The sequence below is a fragment of the Seriola aureovittata genome, chromosome 5 (genome assembly GCF_021018895.1).
Source record: "Seriola aureovittata isolate HTS-2021-v1 ecotype China chromosome 5, ASM2101889v1, whole genome shotgun sequence".
Classification (NCBI taxonomy): Eukaryota; Metazoa; Chordata; class Actinopteri; order Carangiformes; family Carangidae; genus Seriola; species Seriola aureovittata.
The window spans coordinates 3,557,637-3,584,321 of NC_079368.1; the positions used below are offsets into that span (position 1 = coordinate 3,557,637).

Consider the following 26,685-nt stretch of genomic DNA (forward strand, 5'->3'; position numbering starts at 1 on the left):
TGCACAAAGCAGGTATTGACAGAACAGTAGTTCGACTATCTTAAGCCTGACTGTGGTGCAATGAATTCTGGGTAATTTCAGACCGCATCCAACCACTGAGCTCCATTTACCCGAGCAGAAAATGTTTGTCTTTTGGAACAATTCAACAATTACACGGACGTTTTACTTTGTGAGTTCAGCAAAGAGTGAAACAATGAAAAGCAAAATCTAATTTTGAAAAATATGCTTTCTCTAAAAGCTCTTTCCCTTCTCCTTTCTCTCTCCATGACAACGTTAGCCAACCACAAATTATGAGCCATGTTTTCCTGCTTTTTGTTGTTGGGTGCTGGTGGTCAGCACAGGTGTCATTGATTGTTACCATGGTAACATTGGTCTTAGTCATGAATGAGACTGGGAGTAAGGTGGATGTTTTTGGCTTGAAATTATTCAGTATTATCGTGAAACAGTCTCACTTGCATTGAACTGATCTGTGAGCAGAATGAAGACACTACAGACCAGTCTGACATATCTTTGTGAAACCAGCCCCAACTCAAATCCTCCAATTACTAAAGTCATTATTAAAAAAAGTCACACAGCACTTAACATGTCAACCACACAGTTAACTTTTGCTTTTAACTCACCGCTAATTGTATTTAACAATGCAGATAGTTAAGTGTCTAAATTCACATACTTATACCCACACTTGCTATTTTTGAGTGCTTAAGTGCATTCACATTGACAAGTATGGCAACAGGCAGTGCACTTTAAGCTCCTGGATGATCACTCAAAACTGTCAAAAAGTTGCGTGTAAAACAATGGACACTTCTCACCCTCAACGCACGCCGTCTCGGCTACGTAGCAGAAGGGGAGGGGCCATCAATGTATTTTCGAACTTGTGAAAATGGCGACTGAAGAAGGACACTTTATTGGCACTGATGTCGCATGACACAGGAGGCACACACAGGAATATATATATATACATATAATAACACAAAATTAGATATTACTGGAGGGATGAAACATATGCAAACTATAGTACGTCAAATGTGCTAACATAATGACACAAGCAGGCAATGAGAAAAAATTACATAATAATAATAACAATAACAATATCAGACACCAAAAATAAAGTTTATTTTGAAGTAAAGCTAACAAAGACACCCGCACGGTGGGTGACAATCCTATCACCTGTTGTCATTTCCATTGAGTGCACAAAGGCGTGGTTTTTCATTTGGGGCAACACTACTTGTTGTTGAAATTCACACACAACGCCAGTGAGTATACTGAGTACACAATGTACTACAGGTGACTACTGACTGAAGTATCAGCATCGGTTTTGTTTGTATCTCTGGCTTTTGTAATTCCACCCCAATACTGAGAAACTGAGCTTAAACATTAAACTACACCATCTCCTTCCAGGAACAACAGGCCTCATGCAAGAACCACTCAGATTTGTCTTTCATTGGCACGTACGAATGACTTAAGAGAATTTGTACGAACAAAAATTCACGAGTGGTCCAGACCTGTTGAGTCATGAACAGAGAGACTGGTCCTTTTCACAGGGTGAAACACTCATCTGACCTGCAATCATAATGCCAAGTCAAATATTATATAAGACCGAATTATGGCAAGATTTATATTCTGTTCACGATATCATCATCACCATGTCTCGCCAATATACTGAGGTTCTTGAGGTCATTTTTGGCATATATCTTAATACAGAAACTCACCCATGTGGGAGGTTTCTGGGAGAATCCTCTCACAGCCTCAGGGTAAGCAACCTTCTAACCAGCAGTTTATGACGTAACCACCGGACTGTACAATGTATCCCTGGAGTTATTTTGTACAAATGATGCAGTTTATTAACACACACCTGCTTTATCTAATTTTATTTCCGTCATTAGTTTCCTTCATTTCCTTTCTATAAACACAGGGTGTATGTACGGGCATTGTAAAATAGCTGAATAGTAGTTTGTGATCCCTGGGGTGGTCGCCTTTGTCAATCAGAACATAATGTGTCTTGTTGGTCTGTATGTATCTTTACCTGTGATGATTTCCTCCTCCGTGATTGGTCACATTTGCTTAAAAGGGGCGGCCCTTCCTTATTAATTCTGAGGAACTGACTAAGTGAGGTGTTTACATCTTCCTGGTGTTCAGTCTCCTTTGAACTCTTGTAACCATAAGATAGATCCACAGGTGTTTTTTACCAGTTCAGTGGTACACTGTATAAAAGTACATGTCTTTTTTTCGTTTATAAAACCGTTGATTTCAGTCCGTCTCCTCAGGAGTGACAGTTAGTGTAACGTCCCTCGTCTTTCGTCTCACCACCACTGAAAGCACGGCGCTGCTCTGGACGGCTTGGCTCACTTCCTGCGTTGTGTGAACGGGCTGCCCGTTGATGCCAACGATGACGTCGTGATTTATCATGCCAGCGCTGCAGAGAAAACAACGCCATACCTGAGTCACAAAGTAAGCCTTACTAAAACAGACCCAACCCAGCTGGGTAGGTATATACCCTAAGGAAAACAACAATGACCTTTAGACAAGTTTGTTCCTGTGTCAGGCGCCTTCCCCCTTAAAAGACAAAGTAAATAAACGGTGAGGTGAGGGCTTTATGATGCAGGGCACTGCATGACATTTAAATTTGAGTTAATTGCTTTCACTCATGGTTTTATGCAGACTGATTGACAAAGCGCAAGACTGTAGAGAAGATTACATTCAGACAATAGCGAGGAGTACTATAGCAAACAATTCAGCACTGTCATTATAGACTGCTGCTGCATGCTGTTCAAAGCTTCAGGCTTCAATGTTACATGAGGCGGCGCTGGACTACTTAGAATGTTGAGAGTCTAAAGAGTCGTCTTTCTCTTGGTCTTCACCAAGATGTGAAAGCTTTGCCTGTGGGAAGCGCAGTTATAATGAGCAACCAGACCACGGTTACACAGTGCAGCCTTGAGAAATGCAGGGATGCTCTTATTCCAGAGGCCTCCACATGCCTGTTCGCTGCACAGCTGTTGCATTTTGTAAAACCATCGTGCCTCTTACTGTACAGCATACAGGTTATATCCAGTAACTCACTGGTGTGGTGTCTTACTTTGAAACTCACACCAATGGGAACAAAACACATATTTAATCTTTTAACAAGGTAAGAACATTTTAGATTGACATTGGTGAATAATTACATGCGTGTCCGTTTGGGTTGGACCTTTTTTTTAAGGCTAAAAATGATGCTGCAAAAGAAATATGAGAACCTGATCAGATTCATTTTTCACTCCTCAATATTCCTCCTGGGGCAGGAAAGTCTCTGCAGCACTATATGTAGAACATAGACTACTTAAATCCAGTGTAAAAATTATATTAAAGCTGCACTAGTTAATATTTTTTATTGATGGATCAAATGAATAATTTGCAATGTGAAAGCCGTTGCTCTTAGTAATGAACCCACAGTACTCTGCTCTTCCCATTCATTAGAGACACAACTCCAGCTAAATGCTAATGCTACTTCTTGCATAATGCTACACTTTCACAATAACAACTTTTTAAGACATCAGTCTTTTCAGCCCAACTGCTGAAAACTATTTGGCTTTTCAGCTGCTAAATGCTTCACTGTGTTTATCAGATAGCTGTTAGCTGGACTACCAGACTGAAGAACAGTTTCGTTCCCTGGGCTATCACAACTCTAAATTCCATTTATGTATATAATGATATGAGGATTGCCGTCATCTGCTGAGCTATTTTAAGTATCGTTATTTTAATATTCACTGTAACTAACAGCTTACTCAGCAAAGCACTTTTCTATTTCTTTTAAAGTATTTATTGTATTTTAAATGCAATATTCTTTTTTTGTCCGTCCAAACTTGTGTTTCTGTTTGCACTGATCAGGAGTAGCACTCCTAATTCTGTTGTATATTTTGTACAAAGACAAAAAAAGGGTTTACATTTCTATTTCTATTTTGTCTGACTGCTACTTGGTACTGAGCAGTCAGTCAGGCAAACATGTTATATTTTACCCTACTTGTGAAATTGCGAGCTGAATTGCACACCTCATAGTAATAGAGACCAGGTATTCACTCTTACCTGGATGCAGCTCCTCCAGGTATTACCTCATAAACATAAACTCCTGAGCTCACGTCTGGCAATTCACCCTCGCGCTCCCTGAGATCTCGGATCAAACTGGACATAAAGTGGACATGAAGATGGAGAAGAGAAACTTGAAACAGTCTTTTCCAACTAAAATTAGATCATAATTATGTTCAACAAGACACGTGCCAACTGAAAAATCACTCAGCCACATATTGTATGTATTGCGATTGTATTGCTTACATGGTTCCTAATTTTAAAAGCATTTCAGATTTCAGTTTACGTCTATAAAGCTTCACAACATGTGTGATAATCATTATTAGAAAGGTACTGTAAGTAACATATTACACACCACATGCATGTGTAACTGTAGGACTGAGAATAATAAATGGAATGTAATTTTCTGATTAGCCCATACTGTGCATCATGTGCAAAGTTTCTTTAAACTTCTAAAAGGGATAATGTTGTATATTGCAAAGCATCACAGGCTTCAGAAAGTATTCAGACCGCTTCACTTTTCGCACTTTATTGTGTTGTCGATTTCATTTTTAATGAATTCTATGAATGGATGCCATCTTGGAGTCTGGTGTCCAGTTGTTACATTGCATCCTTGGTACTGCCTCACAGAGCTGCTAGAGATGTCTTCCTAAAATCAACATGAGGTATTTTGGAAATGAGGAAATGAAGAAATGAGTTACGTTGATGTTTACTCACGATGGTGAGAGCTGCAGCATCCGGATGCCTATGTATTTCTTTTTTTCCTGCGCATTTCCTAAAACCAAAGCAATGAACAAATTAATAAAAGATTGACTGAAAATATGATTGAGATCATAGAGTCAGCAACGCCAACTTAAGGTCCTGCTCACCGTTGACTTGTCTGCTGTGGGATTCAGCGAGGAACTGGTGTATTTTGTCCACAGGAATGGCAAAAGAGATTCCTGCTGCCACTTTCAGAGTGTTTATGCCAATTACATCTCCATCCTGTTAAACACAGAGAGGAAAGACAGCCATGAGATTGCCATCTTAAGTGTTTCATTGATTTCATAGCTTCGCTATGTGGAGAAAGAGAACAGCAGTGAGACTGTCTCTTTCTCTCCTAATTCACATAACATCTATTAAAGTTTTGGTTATTGTAGCAACTTGTGTGTGTTTTTACAATGAAGAACGGTTTATAAAATGTACCATCCGCATGGAAACTCTTCTCCAGTGGCAAGAACATTTTTGGGGAAAGGAAGCTGGAGGCATCAACCTTGATAAATGAATGTACAATCTGTATGACTTTATTCCACAATAACAATGCAAAGGCCTCCATAATCAGGTCCTGTCCTAAAATACTGTGAGGGAGGCTTAAACTTGATCCCGAGGAGGCAGACTGGAGGCTTTGGGTATTAAATAAAACAAAATCACGACCTTAGTCCTCACTGTCATAAATAAAACAAGAAAGATCGGCTGTATAGCAGAAAGCATAACAAATATGCAAATGGAATGATATTATCTCTTTACACATGATACAGCACTAGAAATCCTCTTACCAAGTTGACAAGTGGTCCACCGGAGTTGCCGTACTGTGAATCAGCACAGAAACAAAAACATGTCATTGTTAATTTGGAGCAAAAGGCTGGCTATAAATAGTTCACATGCAGAACCAAGAAGGGTTTTTTATTTTTTTATTTTTTGTCACTGACATTAATCATGGCGTCAGTTTGGATGTAGTCCATGTTAGAGTCCTGGAGGCCCAGCTCCCGGCCGTTGCGCTGGACTGTGCTGATAATGCCGGTGGTGACGGTGCTCTGCAGGGAGAAAGGGCTTCCCACCGCAACCACAAACTCGCCGGGACGCAGGTCTGAGGACTGGCCGAGACGCAGCACAGGCAGGGGGGTCTGCACCGAGGCGCAAAGAAAGGACGACCCACAGAGAAGGATTAGAATAAACATTAACACATGCTGGGAGAAATAAGGTCAATATCTCTTTCATTAGCTGACCCCGGGTTTTGTAAGTTTATTTAAAATCCGCAGGATAACTAGCCTCTCTAGACCGAGTAACTATGGGTTGGTATAGATTGTATACAAGCTGACCCGAGGCTTGATAGTCGCTAAGACAGAACTAAGGAATTACAGAGGGCTTCTGATGAAGAAAGCTCACTTTTATGATATGCACACATTTTGTTCAATATAATATAATCTACACATATCGTCAATAGATAGGAGCCCTGTTTACAGCTTTATGATCTTGCTGCAGGAATAATGTCAGATACAGTGCAGCAATATAATCATCAACAATTCAAGGAATGTTGAGATCAATCAAATATATTAGTTCAGCCAAAAAAAGAAGTGCTGATTAGCAAATGTCATAAACCTAGATGGTGAACATGGTACCATCAGCATGTTAGTATTGTCATTGTGAGGAAGTTAGCATTTTTGCATTAGCATTTGATTCAAAGCACCACTTTGCCTAAGTACAGCCTGACAGAGCTGCTAGCATGTCTATAGACTGTAGCATGTCTGGGATGGCTGTGGTTCAGGAGGTAAAGTGGGTCGATCCCAGTCCACATTTCAAAGTGTCCTCGGCCAAGATACTGAACCGCTGATGTATCCTCGGTGTGAGAATGTGTGTGTAGAAAGGACTGTGTGGGTAGAAAAGACTGTGTGGGTAGAAGAAAGAAAGGAAAGAAAAGTGCTGTATGAATGTGTGTGTGAGTGTTAAGCACTTTGAGGTGTTGTTAAGACAAGAAGAGTGCTGTATAAACGCTGTCCATTTACCATTTAGAAAACACTGACTGCATACGTTGTTTGATGACATGCTGAAAATAACTTTGTTGTTGAAGACCATGTGATACAGTGACAACTCTGGAAAAAGCTAGAAACTGGACCTTGTGGACTTTAGAAACTATTCTTTCTAGGGCAAACAATTCTTAACTTTTAAGCCAAAATGTCCTATAAGTACATTGGAATCATAGCTGCATACCAGCATCCATCTCCATGACAACTGTGCAAACTGGCCATGGGATGTTGTTGAAAGCTCTGGAAAGAGACCTTGGCTTCTTTTGTAAAAACACAAATGTTTTCCTGACAAGCAAACTCTGCTTGTGTGATTGAGGACTGTCTGTGCTCTTGTTATTATACCACCATAAAACCTCTTTGAGGATATTGGATGGTTACAAAGTGTCTGACCTTTGGTAGGAGATGGGTTACAGACTACTGTATGACACTTGATTCTGGCAGCCTTTCGTATCATTTATATAAAGCCCACTGAGATGTAATCACGTTACGAAGCCATGACTGGAGTCTTTGGCTCAGCTGTCTGGAGGAGACCAAGTCCCTGGCGCGATCCAGCTGCTGCTTTATAAAACACCTGATGATTGACTCATTCATGGTATAACTGGTTTAATTTTCATTTGAGTATCCTAAAGTCTCTTACAAGAAGCTTAAAGAAACCTGTACCTTTAGGTTGTCACTCATTTTACATTTAAAACCTGACAGACTGCTTTTGAGATTTTTCTACTTTCTACTTTCTCACTTTCTACATCTCATATTACCTGCTTATAATATTACCCAAGCAGCAACCTCCTAGGCTGAAAAATTAAGCCAACACGGAAGTGCAAATAACCACAGTTCCTCTAATGATCACTAGAGGCTGGCTCCAACAGTGATCTCCATAGACTCCCATGTTAAAATGTCCTACTTTACACCAGAAATAAATATGTTTACAACCTGGTACAGGCAACAGTTTTAGTCTCTACGGCTAATTTCCTCCTTCATGACAACTGTACGGGGGTAAAATTTTATATAACTCTTCTGTTTACATTTTATTGAGGCTTAAAGTTCTCCATAATTGAGGGTGTGGCCCCTTTGATTGACAGGTGAGTGAGCATATCCGCCACAAACCGCCATTCGGTGAAGTCTCAGCTCCAGACGCCCCACCGCTTTGCTCATTTTTGGATTAGCAGGGAATTAGGGGCGGAGTCAGGCACTGCCAGGATGGCGATAGCGAGGCAGCTTCATAACTGCTCTTCAGAAACCTGTGAGTGACATCACAGAGGCTACGTCCATCTTTATTTACAGTCAATTTTTGTAAAGACAGACATTTTTTCTTATAAATTTTAATCTTGATCCTCAAAATATTATCACTTTATTCTTAAAATCTATTTTTTTTCTAATGTGGCCATAGTACTCATCACCATCAATAAAATTATCACTTCCAACAACTCTGCCTCTCAGAAATGACTGTGAAAATTAACTGTCAGTTAGTTTCTCCCATAACAGGAAGTATCCTTATGAACCTGACCATTTTCCTGAATCTTATATAATTTTCAAGTAAAGTCTTTAGTTATTAACAATTTGATCAACATCATTAATAGGTACCTAAAGTCACTAAGTTAACGCCTTGCTCTTGATTTCTCTGGTATCATAATTTCCTACACTGGAAATGAGGGTTTGTTTCTTTTATAAGCTTTTAATCTATGTGATATTAACATGGAGGATATGGTGAGTATAAACCAAGCTAAACTAAGCCTTAGCTCGTCTCTGCCTGCCTTCTCTTATTCCAGGCTGAGGCCATTTATCTCTGGGGTGGTTTGTAATGCTCAGCTGAATTTATAGCCACATCTCCCGGGGCATGGAGCCTTATGTCACGACAAATTTGCCTTTTAGGTAAGTTTTACAACTCCTTCTACAAGGAATGTAATATAGAGAGATATAGCATTGTACAGCTGTCCCCACCTCTCAGTAGTTTAAAGACAGATCTCTTCACCTTTACATCAGTCAAATACAGAGACTTATCTCATTTACTCCCATTCAAGTGCAGTTCATGTGATCTTGAGGTATTCTTGTATTCAGATCAGTACTAAAAAATGTTAATCATGCTTCATGCTGAGTGGAGTCTCACTGAAATGGTTTGGGAGCAGAGTCCCGTCTACGAAGCAGCTGGTTGTGTGAGAGCATGTCTGAGCTGACATGTTTTATTTAGAACAGCACTTGCAAATATACAAAAAAAATTGCTTAAGCTTTGAATTTACTAGACATGACCAAATACCACCCAGAGGAAATCAGATGACGAACTGCCCATGTAAAGGAATAGAGCCTAATTTTGCGGGCAAAGGCCCCTGATGACTTTCTCCCTCAAATTTCCCCATCGCCCCACTTTGTGTGCAAGATTAATATTCTTTGATGTTAGCCACTGATGACAAGCTGGCAGGCCAGAGGACAGCACAGGAATGAATTTAGTCTAAGGCCCTTGGGAAGCTGATGGGAAACAATGAGCACTCACATCTGGTTCGATCTTGATAAGTGCGATGTCCATCTTCTGGTCCATGTCCTTGACTACAGCGTTGTATTGGATACCACTTCTCAGCTCCACTTTTATCCTCTGCTTGTTGGTGAGCACGTGTGCGTTGGTGATGATCCAGCCATCCTCTGACACTACAAACCCAGAGCCACTTGACACGGAGAGCTCATCGCTAGAAAATGGCACTCTGGCATGAGAAAAGGCAAAAGATGATTGCACCTGCAGGAACTCGATCGTTGACAATGACCCTTTTCATTTTATTTCTTCACGTAGTTTTACCTTTGGAAAAGCTCCAGATGAACAACAGCAGGCATAATCTTATCCACTACATCTGCAATGAAGTTAAACTTGTAGCGCATACTTCCTGGATGTTGCATTCCTTTGAGGATAAAAGATACTAGATGAAAGATTAAGACAGTTTATACAATCAGAAAACACTAGCAGGGAAGTCAGTGTTAACTCAACGATTATGTATTACCATGGAAGTTTATACAAACACTCATGGTCTCCAGAGCTCCTGCTGACTTGTTGGTTGTTAATCACAATGCGCCCAAAATAATTTTTACCTGCTTAATAGAAAGTAACCCAATTATGCAGAAAGCCATCCTATCTGACAACATGAGTTTGACTATGGTGTTTTGTAAGTTTTTATTTTAAAATAAAACTTTACAGATTTAAAGGATAGAAAGCTCTTGAAAGCTGTAGTTAAGATAAATACTTCATAATACTAACATGCATGTTAACCATCTTAGCTTAGTGTGTCAGCATGCTAACATTCGCTAATTAGATGAGACTGATGGGTGTTTCATTATTTTTGCAGGTATTTCGTCACGAACCAAAGTAAAATTTTTACCTGATGTACACTAGATGAAAACCAGTTTAACCTGAGAGGAACATGAATGTTTGGACCAAATTTCATGGTAATCCATCCAATAGTTGTTCAGACATTTTGTTACGCAGCCTTTTGGATCTGGTTTATATGATTACAAACCCATGTGAGCTGAGCGTAATTGTACATACTCATAAAAACATCATACATTTATTTATTCATACATACTGTTGGAAGGATTGGAAAAAAATTGGTACAGATGTTTACTGTCCCCAGACTATGATGACTTAATGACTTGATCTGATCATTCATCTAGTGCCACCAGCAGGTTGCTGATGTTAGCATTTAGCTTACAGCACTGCTGGCGTACAGCCTCAATGCCTTCATGGCCACAATGAGATCTTAAAGGGGAACACCACAGATTGTACACATCAAAAAACTTCATAAAATGTCATTGGAGTATACTGTATACTGCAAAAAAAGTTGTATTGTTATGTCTAGGGGGAGCTGTGTCCTCAAGTGATGTCACTTGAGTCAGCATTCTTTGAGGCTGAAAGCTTCAAATTTGCAAATGAAAATGATCTGGGAGTGTGCTGAGAAAGGAAGAAGAAAGAGTTAGAGAGCTGAGCAACCCGCTCTTCATCTCTGCTTGGGGCTAGTGACTCAGGGCCACATTAGCTGCAAATAGCATTACACACACACACACACACACACACACACACACACACACACACACACACAAGCTGTTTCCCAATTCAGGGGCTGCATCCATCAGAGCCTGCATTTGAGGACCGACTGCATCACAGTGGTGTCACCAGTCTGTCCCATTTCCAAGGCTCCTTCAAATGTGGCCTTCTTTTCATGGGCTCCAATGGGTGGATCCATCTTGTCCCAACCTATCCCAAGATTCATTACACGCCGGCCGGTAATGAAAATAATGCAGCAAACAACACCGACAGAGAGCCTGAGGTTAATTCTTTTAAATGTAAGTATTGGGTTTCAGCTCAGTCCAACGGCTAACAACTGCTAAACCCAAGGGCCTTAAAACCGCCAGTTTTTGTAAAAAAAAAGTTACATGTCGAGGTTGTCAAGGGTTGCTACATGGCAAGAGCAGTGCCATGCGAAACAACGGTAAGGGCGGATACAGCTGAAGACACAATGCAAAAATTCTCTGTAGGCCAGACCGTCTCATTTCAGTTTGACCTTTGTGGTCTACGACAGTTGCGAAGTGCCACACCTTCACAGACCATGTGCCCTGAATCTGAGCTGCATTGTGGGTAATTGTGCCAGGCTTTTTCAAGGAGGATGTTTGCATGGAGTAAAAAAAAAAAAAGATCTCTGGTTTTGAAACTTTTAAACTGTCCATCGTGAGTGCAATGCTGAGTCAGTGTACTCTGTTGTCAGTTTGCCAGTCATTACACCTCCCTGTCTGTTCACAGCCTCTCTGCCCTGCAGTTGTCCTCAGAGTTTCCCATCTTCAGCAATTACTCCCACCTGCACATCTGTTCTCAATCTCCTAATCAGCTCTTCGGCATATGCACCAGCCACTGTCCCTCAGATCCTCCAAGCTTCCTGTAACGCATATCGTGATTGTCCGTCATACCAACAGCTGCTTTCTGGTCCTCCTCCTACTCGTTCCTGTTTAATCTCTCCATTCTCCTTAATATCTACTCCTAAAATGTTACTTATCTTCGGCTACTCACTGTCTGCTAACTAATTAGCATCCGTACAGCTGGTGGTGGTGAAGTGTACCACAAAACACCCGATCAAATCCTTCAAAACAAGTGTAGCCACCACAATCTTCCACTACTTCTACAAGATGTCTCATTCCAATAAATCTACTACTGCTATCTACTATCTATCTAGAGTTCGGCCAGTTACTGAAAAGTTCAACCTCAACAAGACCCCTGAATATCAGGTCATTATCTACAAATGCCTTTCAGATAAATCGGGATATGATTGGTTTATGTCAAACATAACCGCAACCAAATGTTTTCTTACCACTAAATGAAGCTTCCCCACCTGAGTATCCCAACGCCCATGTTGCTCTGGCTACCAAAGAATGTGGGGTTGTTGCCGTAATCTACAAGTCTATTTTCAATTTAACCTTCAAACTGGATATTACTTTTAACAAGAGTTAAAAGAGTTAAAAGAGTCTGAATTCTGAAAATGACAATTGGGGAGGTAGATTTTTTTTCAGGGGTGAAAAATGAACCCAGTACAGTGTAGTCATGTGCTTCAGTGAACTAACAGTCCTTACAGTATCTTGCTTGTTTAACTAAAGCTTTCAAATAAATGTAGTGCAGGATAGGGATAGGGAGATTGTTATGAGTCATACGAGTACAGTAAGTGCAGGAGTGGATACTCTATTTTCCTTTGCCAGTGTCTTTTGAGTTTGAGGAGGTTGTAGCCTATGAGCGAGGTGACTTCAACTGATTACCAGATATGAAAAATCTACTTTAACTAAGCAACTACACTTTCATATGACTCACACACATCACATCCATTTCCAGATCACAACCTTCTCAAATTTGAAGTGATACTAGCCTGTCTTTGTAATGTTGCTGCTGATGTATTTACCTCTTCACCCAAGGGTCTGTCAAATTTAACTGCTCCTGTTGAGTGATTACAGGTGGCCCTGGCTCCTATAACTGTAGCGACAGACCCTGACCCTGAAAATTGTACCAGTGTACAGTGTACAGTTCTAGTCTCTTTGATTCAGTTGCACCTCTAACTTGACAGTCAAAGAGGTCGACGCTTTGGTTGCGTGAAGAAACACGTGCCCTGAAGCACGCCTGCAGGAGCAACAGTCTAAACTGACAGGTCTTCTACCTCCATCGGTACGAGTGTGTTCTGAATTACAGGCACGCTCTGCCCGCAGCTTGAGCAATATATTTCTCCTGCTCTCCACTCTCCCCTGCCAACCAGATTACTGTAAACTTTCTGATAACCGCCGCTTCACTCGTCCATGCTGTGTGCCTCTCCCTCTCCCGCATAGTGTTTGTTTGCTGAGGGAGGGGGGAGTGTGTCGGTGAGAGGATGTGCATCTCCTCTGAAAGTTTGGCTTTGTGTATAATTCTCACTGGTGACTCTCACAGTGTCTCACTGGTCACACAAGTTTTCTTAAGCACTCCAGGTGTCCCGCGGTGGCTGATCGTGGCTTTATACGGCAGCATCCAGCGCTTGGTTTGGTATCATGGCTGGTGTTAACGATGGGTCTGAGGTTTTAGCATGGTATCAAATTACCGGTCAGCGTGGAATACTCGGTAGAGGAGTGTAATTTGGTGATAGGGGATGTTGTTGGATACGAACGTTTATGGAGACTGTCCCCATGTCCACGTCAGCAGGAGGTTGTGGTGGATGGATGGATTAACAAAACACAGGAATACGACACAGGAGAGTATGATCCCAAGTAAAACTATTAATTTTCTGTTGTTGCACAAAGTGAACCACATTACTATTATTGTAACCATGACAACAAAGATTGTCTAATGTTGAGGTAGTCCTTATTTTAACCCAAATCACCATCTTTTCCTAAAGCTAACCAAACCATTGCTGTTATTATAGTAACCATGGCAACAAAGGTAGATACACCGCTAACGGTACAGTCCACATGTTTATTATTGTAACCATGACAACCAAGGTCCGGAACGGCTGCTGCCATAGGGGCACTATCTCAGGAGACACTTTGATGAGTCGTATCAGAGGTTTGAGAAAAACGACCTGTGTGGTTGTTCAGGTTGGAGGAGTGGTTGGATTAACTGTGCAGATTTGACTGACAAAGTGAGTGCTGTTGTTAGGGTATTTCTGAGAAATACTTATGTAACAGTTTTCTCTTTGTTAATCCAGCAAAAAAAAAAACGTTTAATTTACCACCATTTATCAGCGGTGAGCAAAATGCCCAAGTGCAGTTTCCAATCGTGTCGTTTAGGAGACAAGTGTCCATGATTCTAAGGATAATGATGAACTGAATATAGTAATGAAATTGAGAGTTGATGGTTTCGACAACACTATTTTGCAATGACAGAAGCAATGAAGTGTTTTGGTTGTGGGTAAGAAAAGAACCTAAAGTGCAGCTGTCCAGAAAAGGCATGGAAGTCAGAGGGGTGAAGGGGGTGCAGAAGGTGGGAGTCAGGCAGACAGTGAAGGGGAGCAGAGGGAGACAATGGCCCAGAAGCGTGGCACAGACGTGCGGCAGGACGGGGGAGTGTGCCACTATTGGGCAGGAGCAGGAGGAAATGAGCAGTGATGAGCTAATAACTGACGGGGAGAAAAGAAGACGGGATGATGACACTGTTTTCAAGTGCAAAGAGAAAAAACAAGGAAAGAGACTAAAGGGGCAAAACCAAACAAAATGTCTTTAAAGGAAAAGGCAAAGGTGCAAGAAAGTGATTCAAAGGATTTCCACGGCTCTACTGGTTCATTTTTTCCTCATGGTCAGAAGTGTAACGGCGTTAGACTTGAGCAAATCTGCAGTTCTGTTGGAGCTAACTAAAGGAAGAAGGGATGTGTTGTGGTTGACTTTTCTTTTCCTGAATCGATCGTTGTTCGTTGATTCAGCTAAGTGGCTGATGAGACAGAGAGATGCTGACAGTCTGCAGACCAGAGAGGAAATTGGTGCAGAAGTTGAAGGCGCAAATCAATATCACTTCAAAGAAGTAACAAGCAGCCGAAAATATGTTTTCCATGTTTTGTTTTTTTTCTTTGTGATGCCCTTATGTTTGGCTGAGTAGTTTCAAAATTTCATCTTTAAATCTTAATGGATCAAGAGATGTTTAAAAAAAAAAAAGGAGTGTATCATGAACTTTTAAAAACGTGCATTGATATTGCTTTTTCTTAGGAAAAATTGGCAGTACTGATTATGATACTGAGTGGAAGAGAGAACAGGATAGGGATATTGTTATTAGTCATAAGAGTTCAGTAAGTGCAGTGTCTTTTGAGTTTGAGGAGGTTGTACGCCAACTGATTACCAGATATGAAAAATCTACTTTAACTAAGCAAGCACACTTTCATTTTGTACTTCAATAGATTATTTAATTGCAGGAGTGGATTTTAAATGTAATGTTTATGATTTGGACAGAAATCATTTAGAAACTAATGCTCTATAAAGGAGTTTGAAACCTATTTCTGAGACGTATGAGTTGACTGATGTGTGCGGTAACGCTACACAGTATTCACGGGCCCACACTAGAGACAACTACATTTCTTTGGTGAAACTGAACAGATTTTTATCGTTTTCAACAAATATTTAAATCTTGCTTCTTGGGTCCGGGAAGCTTTCCTGATCGTTGCTTGTTAATTGGAAATGTCTTTATGAATTGAAGGAAACCTGAGGGGATCAGAGCCCTCAGACTTTGGAATGCCCCGGGCCGAGGAGATCAGGCGTGCTGAGTCGTCGCCTCAGTTTAAAACACTACTAAAAACACACTTGTTAAAGCAGCTTTTAATGCATGGTTTCATTGCTTTAATCTTTGGTTTTTACTTTTACTTTTTGGTTTTATTTTCTTTTGTCTGCTTTATTGATTTCATTGTTTTAACACAATTCTTCCTGTTATACTCGCCTTGCTAATTGACACTTTGCCTCTCTTCTCTGTCTTTTATTGCTTTGTTATTTTTTTATGTTTGTACAGCACTTTGTAACTCTGTTTGTTTTGAAAAGTGCTATATACATAAAGTAATTATTATTATTATTATTATTATTATTATAATATTGGCATTTTAATATTGTGTTAATAAATGATAGCCACTTCAGAGGATGTTTCTTTTTTTTTGGAAAAAACTGAAAGTTTCCAAATCCAAAATCTCAGTTTACATCTCTGGAAAAATAGAAATTCAACAGTAATCAATACAATTTCAATCTTCTTACAGTGATCACAAAATCAATGAAAGATCTATAGACTGATATTGAAGTGAAGTGGAGACCGAGGCGATCTATTTTCACGCACTCCAAGTCTGTCTTCGATCAGTTGATGGCAGTGATCTCACCGAGTCGACTGAGATAAGAAAAGGAGCTTTGGATTTTTTTCTCAAAGCTCTTTGCCAGCGAGGATTTGCTGATATCACAGCAATTTTTTTGACAACTTGCCTCAGGACGATGCAGAGCTGCAGCTTCCACTGACACTGCAAGAACTGGGTGATGTTACTGAGCATGGAAGATGGCGGAGCTCAGGCAGTAGAGGGTCCTTTTGGTCCACATTAGAGGAGGACTAGAGGTCATAAGAGACAGAACACCTCTCAGCTGTCGGAGAGAGGTCCGGAGAAATCGAGAAGAGGAGGCCAGTGAGTCCGTTATGTGCTGATCAGAAAACCCTCTTGAAAGTTTTGGCAAACCAGTTAAGAAAAGTGTCGGAGCGAGTCATAGGTATCGATCAGTCACATCGCATCTCTGGCAGATCGACTAGAGATGAGACATGATTTGAGACTATTTATCTGTAGCTCACTGGATCTGAAGTTCAGTCTGATGTCCCTTCAACAAGAAAAGAACCAATACCTGTCACGGTTTGCACAGAAGGACAATTTATATTTAAGCTTTTGGACATTTGTTTAATTTCCTGTTTTATTTTGTATTACTTCCCTTGTGTCTGTTGTGGTTATTCTACTTCCTGTCTTTGTCCTGTTTCCCTCCTTTAAGATTGTCTGCTCCACCCCAATGTGTTTCACCTGTGTTCTATTACCCTCGCCTCCCTTGTGTATTTGAGTCTCTGTCTGCCCCTTTGTCTCTATCAGTTCATCCTGTTCTTGGTTCAGTCGTTTGTGCTCATGTTTATCTCCTGTTCATTTTTCCCTTTTGTCTCCTTGAACTTTTGGTTTTCTGCTTGAGTTAAAGTTTTGTTTTCTTTATCAAATTACCCTTTTTTCCCCCCACCCAACCCTTTTGTCTGTCTGCATTTTGGACCCTTGGTTTCTCATACCTGACAGTACCTTTCAAACACCTTTGAGGCATCTGGTTTCTTCCCTGGTTTTGTTGTCATGAGTGAATGAATGAATGTTAAGAGGAGTACTCAGAAAGGTTGTGCGATGTGTGGAATACTTTACTCTTGAGCCATTGAACCTATGTTCAGTCAGATTACAAAAGAATTAAGAGATGTAAACCTAAGCGATAATCTTTCACCCTGTGTGGATAACATGGTGGCTACAGCAGATGATGGCGATGTTGAAAAGCTACACATTAGCGTAAAATCTCAAAAGTAAACCGGGATAAGAGTGCAGTTTTGTTGGTAGTTGAATGGCAAGGAAAATGAGCTGAGTTTACTGAATGGATTTAATTGGGTGGAGAATAGGTGTTCAAATTAATGGTCATTCAAAAGTTATGAAAACCTGGGTGGTGGAAACGGTGAAGGGAAGACTGATTAAAAGCCATTGGCCTTTACCCTGGACTTTGTGGCATCGCCTGGCTGAGTTAGAACCTCCAGGAAATCTGGTAATGAAATTACAGAGTATCATTGTATTGGATTGATTACACTGGACACCTCAGATGGTTGCCAGGTGAAGAAGGAGGACAGGGTTTGGTTCATCTTGGAAGTAGGAAAGCAGAATTTATGTGACAGTTTTAACAAAGTTTTCTTCTTGGACCACAACACTTGTCATGGAGGCGAGTAGCAGCAGAGTTTATTTTTGGTCAGGTTGCTAATTTGGGGTTCGGAAAGACACTTTACTTTTGATTGTTCAAGTTTATATCTGAATAATTTGTCCCGATTTTCTGTCACTGTGGTAAAAACTTGTTGATTGATGGAAACGGGTCGACTGGGCTCCAATGCATCCTTATACTGGATCCTGATAGAGGCAATTCACAACTGTGCTTGTTTAGGCATTTCCCTGGGAAGTATCAATAATGTGTGGGACTTCAACAAATAACGGGCCAACATTTGTTTGAACTGGCTGGAGCTCACATGGACGAGCCAATGTTGGAGAAATTCGGGAAGGCGTTATCAGATGAGGACAGAGCGCTCCTGGAAGAGTGGTTTACTGGACAATTAACAGCTGATGATTCTGACTTTTTCCCCAGCATGAGGTCACAACATAAGAGCGGGAAAGACTGGGTCAAGGTTTTAAATGAGGAAGAGAGGAGGTCACGTGGCTCAGGTCCTTGGTTCATATTCTTTATTAATGTTTAATTGTTTTCTGTACGCATGACATCTATTGCGTGTCTGTCTGTCTTGGAAGAACCTCTCTGAGGTTTCTTCTATTTGTTGCTGTTAAAAGGGTTTTTTTGGGGAGTTTTTCCACGTCCAATTCAAGGGACTGGGGTCAGAGGGTGTTGTAACACTGTTAAACCCCCTGAGACAAATTTGTGATGTGTGATACAGGGCTAAATAAAATCTGACATGACTTTTCCACACCAGATCGTCTATTGGCCCTCTTCTCCTGTCTTTAAGTTGATTGTAAGTCTAAGCCTTTACATTCATAGAGCAGCTATGAATCTTTCATTAAATTATAATGAGCTTATTGGATGTGGAAATCGATGCTACAGAAACTCAAGAGTCATTTTCATTTTCCCTCTGATATGTCAAGACTGTGCTACATTTTGATTGCTCACATTATATCTCATTTGTCAGGTTGTGTCACATCATTGCACTTCTGCGTGTTATCATGGACGTTAATTTCACTGAGATCATGGAGTAAATGCAAGCACAAACAAACCTCTCCACAAAAACAAAGATTATATTATAGAACAGTACGTTCCACGATCCACCGCTTCGCTGCACTGATAGCTTTATTTTTTAATTTGACATGGAGGCTTGAGTGTTTCTGAGATTAATTTAAAATGCAACCTGCCGTGGACTCGTGCATCCGTGTCACTTCAGGACATCGCGGTTTCTAATATCTCCGAGTTTCTCCTCATGTGCTCTCTCTCAGTAAACCCGTGATCCCCCTCCAGAAGTCACCACATTCTCTGACTGATGCTGTGTTTACAAAGTTACATAAATGGACTTGTCTCTGCAGAAACAGCTTTAAATGCAAATGACATTGTCTATTGCCAAGAGCTACTTTGGCAGAACACCAAGTATTTTTGCCTGTCAGAGAGCTCCACTAACAAATCAACGGTATGCAACCCAATGGCAGGATAAATAGTAACTTTCACTATCCTCTCAATTCCACTCCATGGTCATGCCAGCTTGTATGACTGTGGATCATCCATCAGCTGAACGCCACTTGCAGTAGATGTGTCACCTAATGTGCTGTGGGGTCTCCAAACGTACATCTGCTCATAGAAATCATTTTTTTAGAAATTTCAAAATGAAAAATACACTAATCAGATAAATCTAGGGTGACGCTGCAAATACTGGCAATAATCTTCAGTTGTGGACACTGACGACATCACTAAAATCACAGCAGGTGTTTATACTGAAGTATGGAGGAATTACTGGTACCACTTTATAATAACACTCCCCTTTTATGAATGGTTTATAACTAGTTTATTTATTAGCGTGTTAACACTTTATTAATTATTTATAAGGTGTTTAAAAAAAGGGGCTTGCTAAATAGTGAGCCCACATTTCTCTGTACTGTTCAGCCTCATGTCTCATTAGTTATTGAGTTTTTTCCATCATCAGCATTTGTACCTGCTGCTTCATCAGTTTAAGTTACTAGCAATGAACCCCCCCCCCCCCCCACACACACACACACACACACACACACCCACACACACAAACACCCTTTGTCCCACTGTTCACACCTCTGTGGCCTGTTGTTCACTGAGCTTATTGTCCCATTTTCATGTTTCATCATCTCGTTTTTACAACCATTTATTTATTTTATTTTTTTAGTTACAAACATCTATAACACTTTAAAATAAGGCTTCCTCCATCATTTTTATATAACTATAACCTAATTATGTTAGCTTCCTACAGTTATGTGTCCGGTCAAATTTGCTGCAACATATTTTGTTGATTTTGGAAATGAAGAAGTGAATACAACCCCTGCAGCAAACAGCTATAAAAATAAATGGAAAAACAGTAATTATGGTTTGGGCACACTACTAAGTCAGTAACCTCCCTTTGCCACCTGTTTAGCATGGGGGTGTAGAAATATTACTCTTTATGGTATCAGCCAGAGGTACAGGAATCATAGGAGGGATTCCGCTGAAGATCAGATCATTCTGGGTCAAAATGCCCTGCAGTCAGTCAAGAAACAGATCCAATGATCCAGAGCAGATCTCAAAATCCACCATGACCTACTTCAAGACACACAAGCTGAAGCTTGTTGGAGGGATCAAGTAAGTACAGACTTTTGTACAAGCCACAATCACCACTTGATTTTAGGGCTTGTTTTTACTTCTTTTCACTTCAAAGATAAACACAATCCTGTCGAGTTTTGCATAAATCTGTGTGTTGGGTTGTACATATGTGTACATGTGTAATTAATTTAAAAAAAAAAAAGATTTTAACTTTAATGGCAACAAGTGTATGTACTGCAGAAACTCTAGTGGTGACTGCGCAGAGCTGTTTAACCATTAAAGTAAATGTCACTTGCCTTGCATTAATTAGCCGTTATATGTCACTTGGGATTATGTTAAGTTAGACAGGAGGTGACACACATGTTCCAGGATCTCAAGTCTGCTTTCACACTTATTTCAAGCGCTGAGGTTTCGAGACAAAAACACCTTATTTCAAGTTTTAATGTTTTGGCTTGTGTGATGGTTTATTCTTAACTGTGTGGGACAACACATCTCATTTCAAGATTTAGGCTTTTGTTTGTTCGAGTTCATTTTATCATTCATCTTATCAAATTCCAGGGAGAACAATAATGCTTTCGATGCTTTAGGTACCATCTAGTACAATACAAACCTATGTAGTGTGTCAATAACCATTAAACCTCACACCACTTTCAGGTGAAACCACAAATATCTACATCTACAGCACAACTCTTAAATAACTATTATTGGTCAAAGGTGTCAATGAATAGAGATGATGATCTTATTTTAAGATGGTGGCTCCACATCAGGTCTTATTTTAAAAGATATTATACAGTGCAGCCGAATGTGCTTGTTTCAAGCAAAATAAATATAAATGGTTTTCACTTATAGGTGACATTGGGCATTTTTGCAGTGTGCAGCACTGCACTTGTATACACACTGTTTTTACTGTAACTGCCTGGGACCATTAAATGGTTAAGATGATTCCTTTAACTGCTAAAACTGATGTTAGAAATGTTAAATATTACAGTAAGTTTTTTTAGGCTATCTCTTACTTTTATCAAACACAAACTTTGAGCAGATTCATTCTGCAAGGAGCTGTTTTACAAGTATAATGAATAAAATTGCAGTAAAATGAATGAATTGAGTATTTTAACCCCAGCTCTTACCCACATGGCACACTGTATATTGTAGTTTCTTCTGAAGGGGCTTTTAGGTTTCTCTTTAGTGCAGAGAGAGAGAGAGAGAGAGAGAGAGAGAGAGAGAGAGAGAGAGAGAGAGAGGGATAAAAGGTTACTCCCACAGCTCACCTGAATTACACCGACCCCTCTGCATCAAAATGACCGGGGGGGTCTCACCGAACTCGGCTCTTCTGTTCTCGGCTGTCAGGCGGCAGATGCTGGGGTAAGTCCTGCCATCGCTCCCGCACACCGGCCCAGAGGAGACGCACACGCAAGAGCTGTGGAAGCCTCCCTCCATCCCGGGGACAGAGTCGCACCGCAGCCCGTCACCGCAAGAGAGGCCGCTCCGCTTCCCGCAGGTTTCACCCTCACCGGCCGCGCACACCACGCAGCAGCCGCATCCGTCCTTCACCTGTCCGTAGTAACAAGCCTGCGGCGGGACGCGGCACTGAGAAGCATCGCAAACCTGCGGACAAGTTTGTCTTTTCCTCAGCAGCCCCGCGTGAGCTGCGGAGGTGAGGAGAATGAAGTGCGCTACAAACTTCATCATGACCCAAAATTCACTTGACAGCAGTCTTCCCTTCCAGTCCGCTGTACGTGAGACTGTGATGAGCAGCTGCTTGTGCTCGATACCTACTGATGGAGTTCATCCAGGTATACACCACCACACATAGACCATCTCATGGCTGCTGTTCTCATAGCCTGCAGACATGGATGAGGGCCAGTTATTTTTTATAGCAGCATGCTGACACTGGATTCTCCTACATGTTCCTCTGGGCTGTGTCTCCTTGTAACCACTATGGAATGCAGCTGCATCAAGTATTATGTTTTTTCTTCCCTTTTTTTTTCTGAGGAAGCACAAAGGGATGTGGGCCTTCTGTGGTCTCTGCCTCCCACTCATCAGAGACACAGATGCATGTGATGGAAAGTGGAGCAAAATTTTTTCTTTTAAGTCCAATTTATAATTTTCACATGGTTTTATTGCATTTAATGGTCTTTTATTTCATCCTGGATAAACAAAACACTTGAGGGGTTTTTTATTGAAGTAGTTGACATTCAATGTCACCTTCAAACACTCTATGGTGCCATTGAACAGGTCCTGAAGGTGGTTAGAGTCATCTTATTATACTGGAAAAGACAGAGAGGGAAAGTCTGTATTGGCAAGACGTCACATCTTTTAAATATGAAGATAACTTTGGGAAAGTCTCTGCTGGATGACACTCACTTTGCCAGAAGCGTATTAACCATTTTAAACACTTTAAAACACACATTCTGTTCACCAACATGTTTGGGAAATGTCTAAAACATTTTGTGACATATATACACACAGACAAACACACACACACACACACGTAGTTGTAAATGGACTGCGTTTATAAAGTGCTGTTCTAGTCTTAACGAGCACTCAAAGCACTTTACACTATGAGTCACATTCACCCAATCAGACACACATTCATGCAGCGCTTGCTATATACACAGCGCAACTCTATCACACACTCATTCACCGATGGTACATCTGTGCGAATTTGGGATTCAGTATCTTGCTCAAGGACACTTTGACTTGCAGACTGGAGGAGCTGGGGATCGAACTACCGACCTGATTTGTGGATGACCCACCCTACCTCGTCCGCCCAATAGTAGTGTTGGTAGTCGATCATATATAGTTGTCAAGATGCTTGAGCTATTAAAGCTGCACAAATCTATATTCTTATAATAGAAATACCCCACATATGAATAATGTGAAAGTGGTCTTGTTACTTGTAGTGACAAACCCACAGACCGTTGTCACTTGTGGCTGTAGTTCCCCTCAGCTGTACAGAGGTTTTCAGAGAAGTGTGTGTGTGGTACCTGCCCAGTATACCAAACAGCAGAACACCTAGCAGCTAGTCAATATAGTGGAGCATTTAGCAGCTAAAGAGATGCATATTTTCTTCAGCAGTTGGTGGAGACCAAAACAGAACTAAAAGAGAGTGAATACTGGACTTTGCCAGGCGGTCAGAAACATGACTTCAAATTAACGACGCTGCTCCAAGAATGAATCTGTAAATGCTGGATGTGTAAATGGGCTACTTTTTAGTTTAGCCATCACCACTTCACAAGATGATAAAGTATAACTTATAGCTTTTTGTATTGCCCCTAAAGCAACGGTGCACAAATAACCTATATGATAATAATAGCCTATTATCAGATAATTGTTGCATTTAATTCGCCCTTTCCGTGCGGCACCGTAGCAAATACGCCACGGCCCAGTACTGGTCCACGGCCCAGTACTGGTCTATGGCCCAGGTGTTGGGGACGGCTACCCTTAAAGGTCAAAACAATCAATTGTTGCAGATTTAAGCAGAAGAACATGTGGAATGCTTTCAGGAATATTTAGCTACAGACATTGCAGGATTTTGCTGTATAAACTAATATTCCAACACGGTGCGGGACGCAGCTAGTTGGTTAGCATGTTCATTTCAGTAGATATCTCTGAAATACAATAGATGGAGGTCTTGGTCATGACATCATCACTGAGGCTCCTTCACATGCTTTTGATAGTGTTAGTTCATTTTTTTTTAACATTATAAACTAAAATTTTGGCCAGATCTTACACATTGCGCCTTTTTAAAGGGTTTTTATTGAAGTAGTTGACATTCAATGTCCCCTTCAAACACTAAAGGCAGCCATTGAACAGGTCCTGAGGTTCTTTTTGAAAGAAAAAGAAAGTGGTTAGAGTCATCTTATTATACCAGAAAATAACAAGTTCAGACAACTATGTTGTCTAAAGATGTGGGACGGTAAAGGTTTTTAGTCATTCTCAAAGGCCAGATTGAAGACAGAGAGGGGAAGCCTGCTGTAATAGAGAGTGGCAAGACGCCACATCTTTTAAATATGAGGATAACTTTGGGAAAGTTTCTGTTGGAAGACACTCACTGTGCCTTCCTGTACTGCTGGCTCATAATGTAAGGCAGAGTGTAGAGGATGTCATTTTTATAGCATCATTAATTTCTTTTAGTTACACCAATGATCCATTAATGATTTCTTGATATTATGTGGTGAACCCTTAAAGGCCCAGTCAGTATATTTGGAACCACATTAATATTAATATGAGGTATATTCCAATTTATAAGGCATGTTCAAAAGATTGCGAGCATTCAAAACATAGCTGAATGATTTAACTTTGTATCATGTTAGTCTGTGTTTTGAAAGATCTGTCAGTCAGTTTGGGAGTGACAGCAGAATCTTGTATTGTGGTGATGAGGTCATTTACATTTGGCTCATACGGTGTGCCTTCAACATCCTGTTACCAGCATTACTGCTCAAGCAGCCAACAGCAGGAGTTAATGAAGGGTCAGAGGTGCAGCAGCCGGATACCAAATGCTGCTCAAATACTCCTGCTCCTGTACAACTATAATAGATGCCATAGGGAAGCTGGGTAAAGAAGCTGCTTGTGTCAACAGTATTCAGCCCTGCATTAATTTATACTGTTGGTATAAAGTCTAAGATTTTTGTAAGTGTTAATTACATAAGGGAAGGTGGTAAGAACAGTGTCTCTTATCTGTGTCGTGACTCCTGCCCCAGTCCTGTTCATTCTGACCCTGTCTCCCGCCATTGTTCCGTCCAGCCACCAGATGTCCCCGAACCTTCCCTCCTGTCCCAGTCACCTGTGCACCTGTTCACCATTTGCTCATCAGCTCCCCTTCCTTTACACCAGTCCCCTTCCTTTGTTCCTGGCTTTAGTTCCTGTGTGTATTCCTGTGTGTATTCATAGTGCATCCGCTACCTGTTGCCAGTGCTTCCTTGTAAACCAGCAACCTGCGTCTTGTATCCTGTTGTCTGCTCCATGCCAGCTTGCCTGTCTACTTGTCCACCCGTCCAGCCTGTTAGCCGGTTTCTCTTCAGTTAAAATATATTACAGTCGTAGTGAGAGTGAGAGAGATGGGAAAATTGTGGAGAGAGAGAGAGAGAGAGAGAGAGAGAGGATGACACGCAGGAAAGGGCCACAGGCTGGACTTGGACCTGGGCCACCACGTTAAGGAATAAGCCCAAATGGCACACGTTCCACCAGGTGAACCACCGGGGCCTGAAACTCTTTCTTATTTAGTCTCTGACACAGCTCACAGCCTCTGTCTGGGATCCACAATAGTGGATAGTACATTACCAGTCTCTATTTACTTCAACTCCAGAACGTAACAGACTTTTATTAGAGGCAGGTTTCTTGTCTAACTCCCTCTGTTTGATATGTAGAGTTGGTCATAGCGATTAGTACGACGCCTCGTTACCAATGACTTCTCTTTCTCCCTCCCTCTCTCCTGCTCTCGCTGCTCAGTGTGTCTCATGCTTAGTTATTCCTCTGCCTCCTTTGGTAATAAAGATAAATGTAATGCAAATAGTTTACTTGCTGTAATAGAGGTGAGGCTCAGTGTATTGGAAGCGCTCCTCCTCTTCCCTGCAGTTCCAGAGCAGCTGGGAAACCAAAGCGGTTTGGTAGACTGCGACTCGGCACACCACTGACCAGTGGTAGAAATATCGTCAGTCAGTCAGTCAGACAATCAGTCAGCAACATTCCAGATTCTAGGTCTGGCCCCGCTGTTGTAGTCCAGCCAAAAAAATGGGTTGAATTTCAGAATCCCTGTTTTGAAAATAATGTCGTACTGATATCATAAGTATATTACATACATAAACGTTGTTCATTTAATTAGCATGAAACTTACTGCCATTGCAGAAATGCGCTGGAGCATGTATTTACAAATGCTAATTACACAGTTATGATGATATTTTACATGAACTAAACATGGATGAATTGCTTTTTCGTGTCACTACTTTTTAAGTTACACTCTGTTATTTTTTAAGTATATATTTTTTTGGGCTTTTATGCCTTTAATGGACAGCACAGTGGAGAGTGACAGGAAACGGGGAGGCAGAGAGAGGGGGAATGACATGCAGCGAAGGGCCGTCCGATGCGGGATTCGAACCGGGGCCGACTGCAGCGCGGACTGTAGCCTCTACACATGGGGCGTCTGCTTAAACCACTACGCTACACGACGCCCCCACTCTATTATTTTTATAGTTTACTTGAGATCCAAGACAGGATCTTCAGAAGCTGTAGCTGTGAGTGTACAGCGTTTGAAGCTTTTTATGGCATGAAAATGGTCAACTGCATTTTGTGAGTGGGTTTTGCTGTGACAATACAGTATCAAAACTTTTTTTCGAAA

The 26,685-nt window shown here is 41.0% G+C and overlaps 1 protein-coding gene across 1 annotated transcript; it reads right to left on the reverse strand.

Moving 5' to 3' along the window:
- Window positions 1–885: 885 nt before the first annotated feature.
- htra4 (HtrA serine peptidase 4) lies at window positions 886–22,157 on the reverse strand. The gene is made up of 9 exons (XM_056376550.1): window positions 21,617–22,157; window positions 9,622–9,721; window positions 9,325–9,529; window positions 5,745–5,939; window positions 5,592–5,624; window positions 4,926–5,040; window positions 4,774–4,831; window positions 4,057–4,152; window positions 886–2,413 (listed from the first exon to the last, which is right to left on the reverse strand). Exons 1-9 carry the CDS (start codon window positions 22,035–22,037, stop codon window positions 2,248–2,250), a joined length of 1,389 nt encoding a protein of 462 aa, XP_056232525.1. The 5' UTR covers window positions 22,038–22,157; the 3' UTR covers window positions 886–2,247.
- Window positions 22,158–26,685: the final 4,528 nt, after the last annotated feature.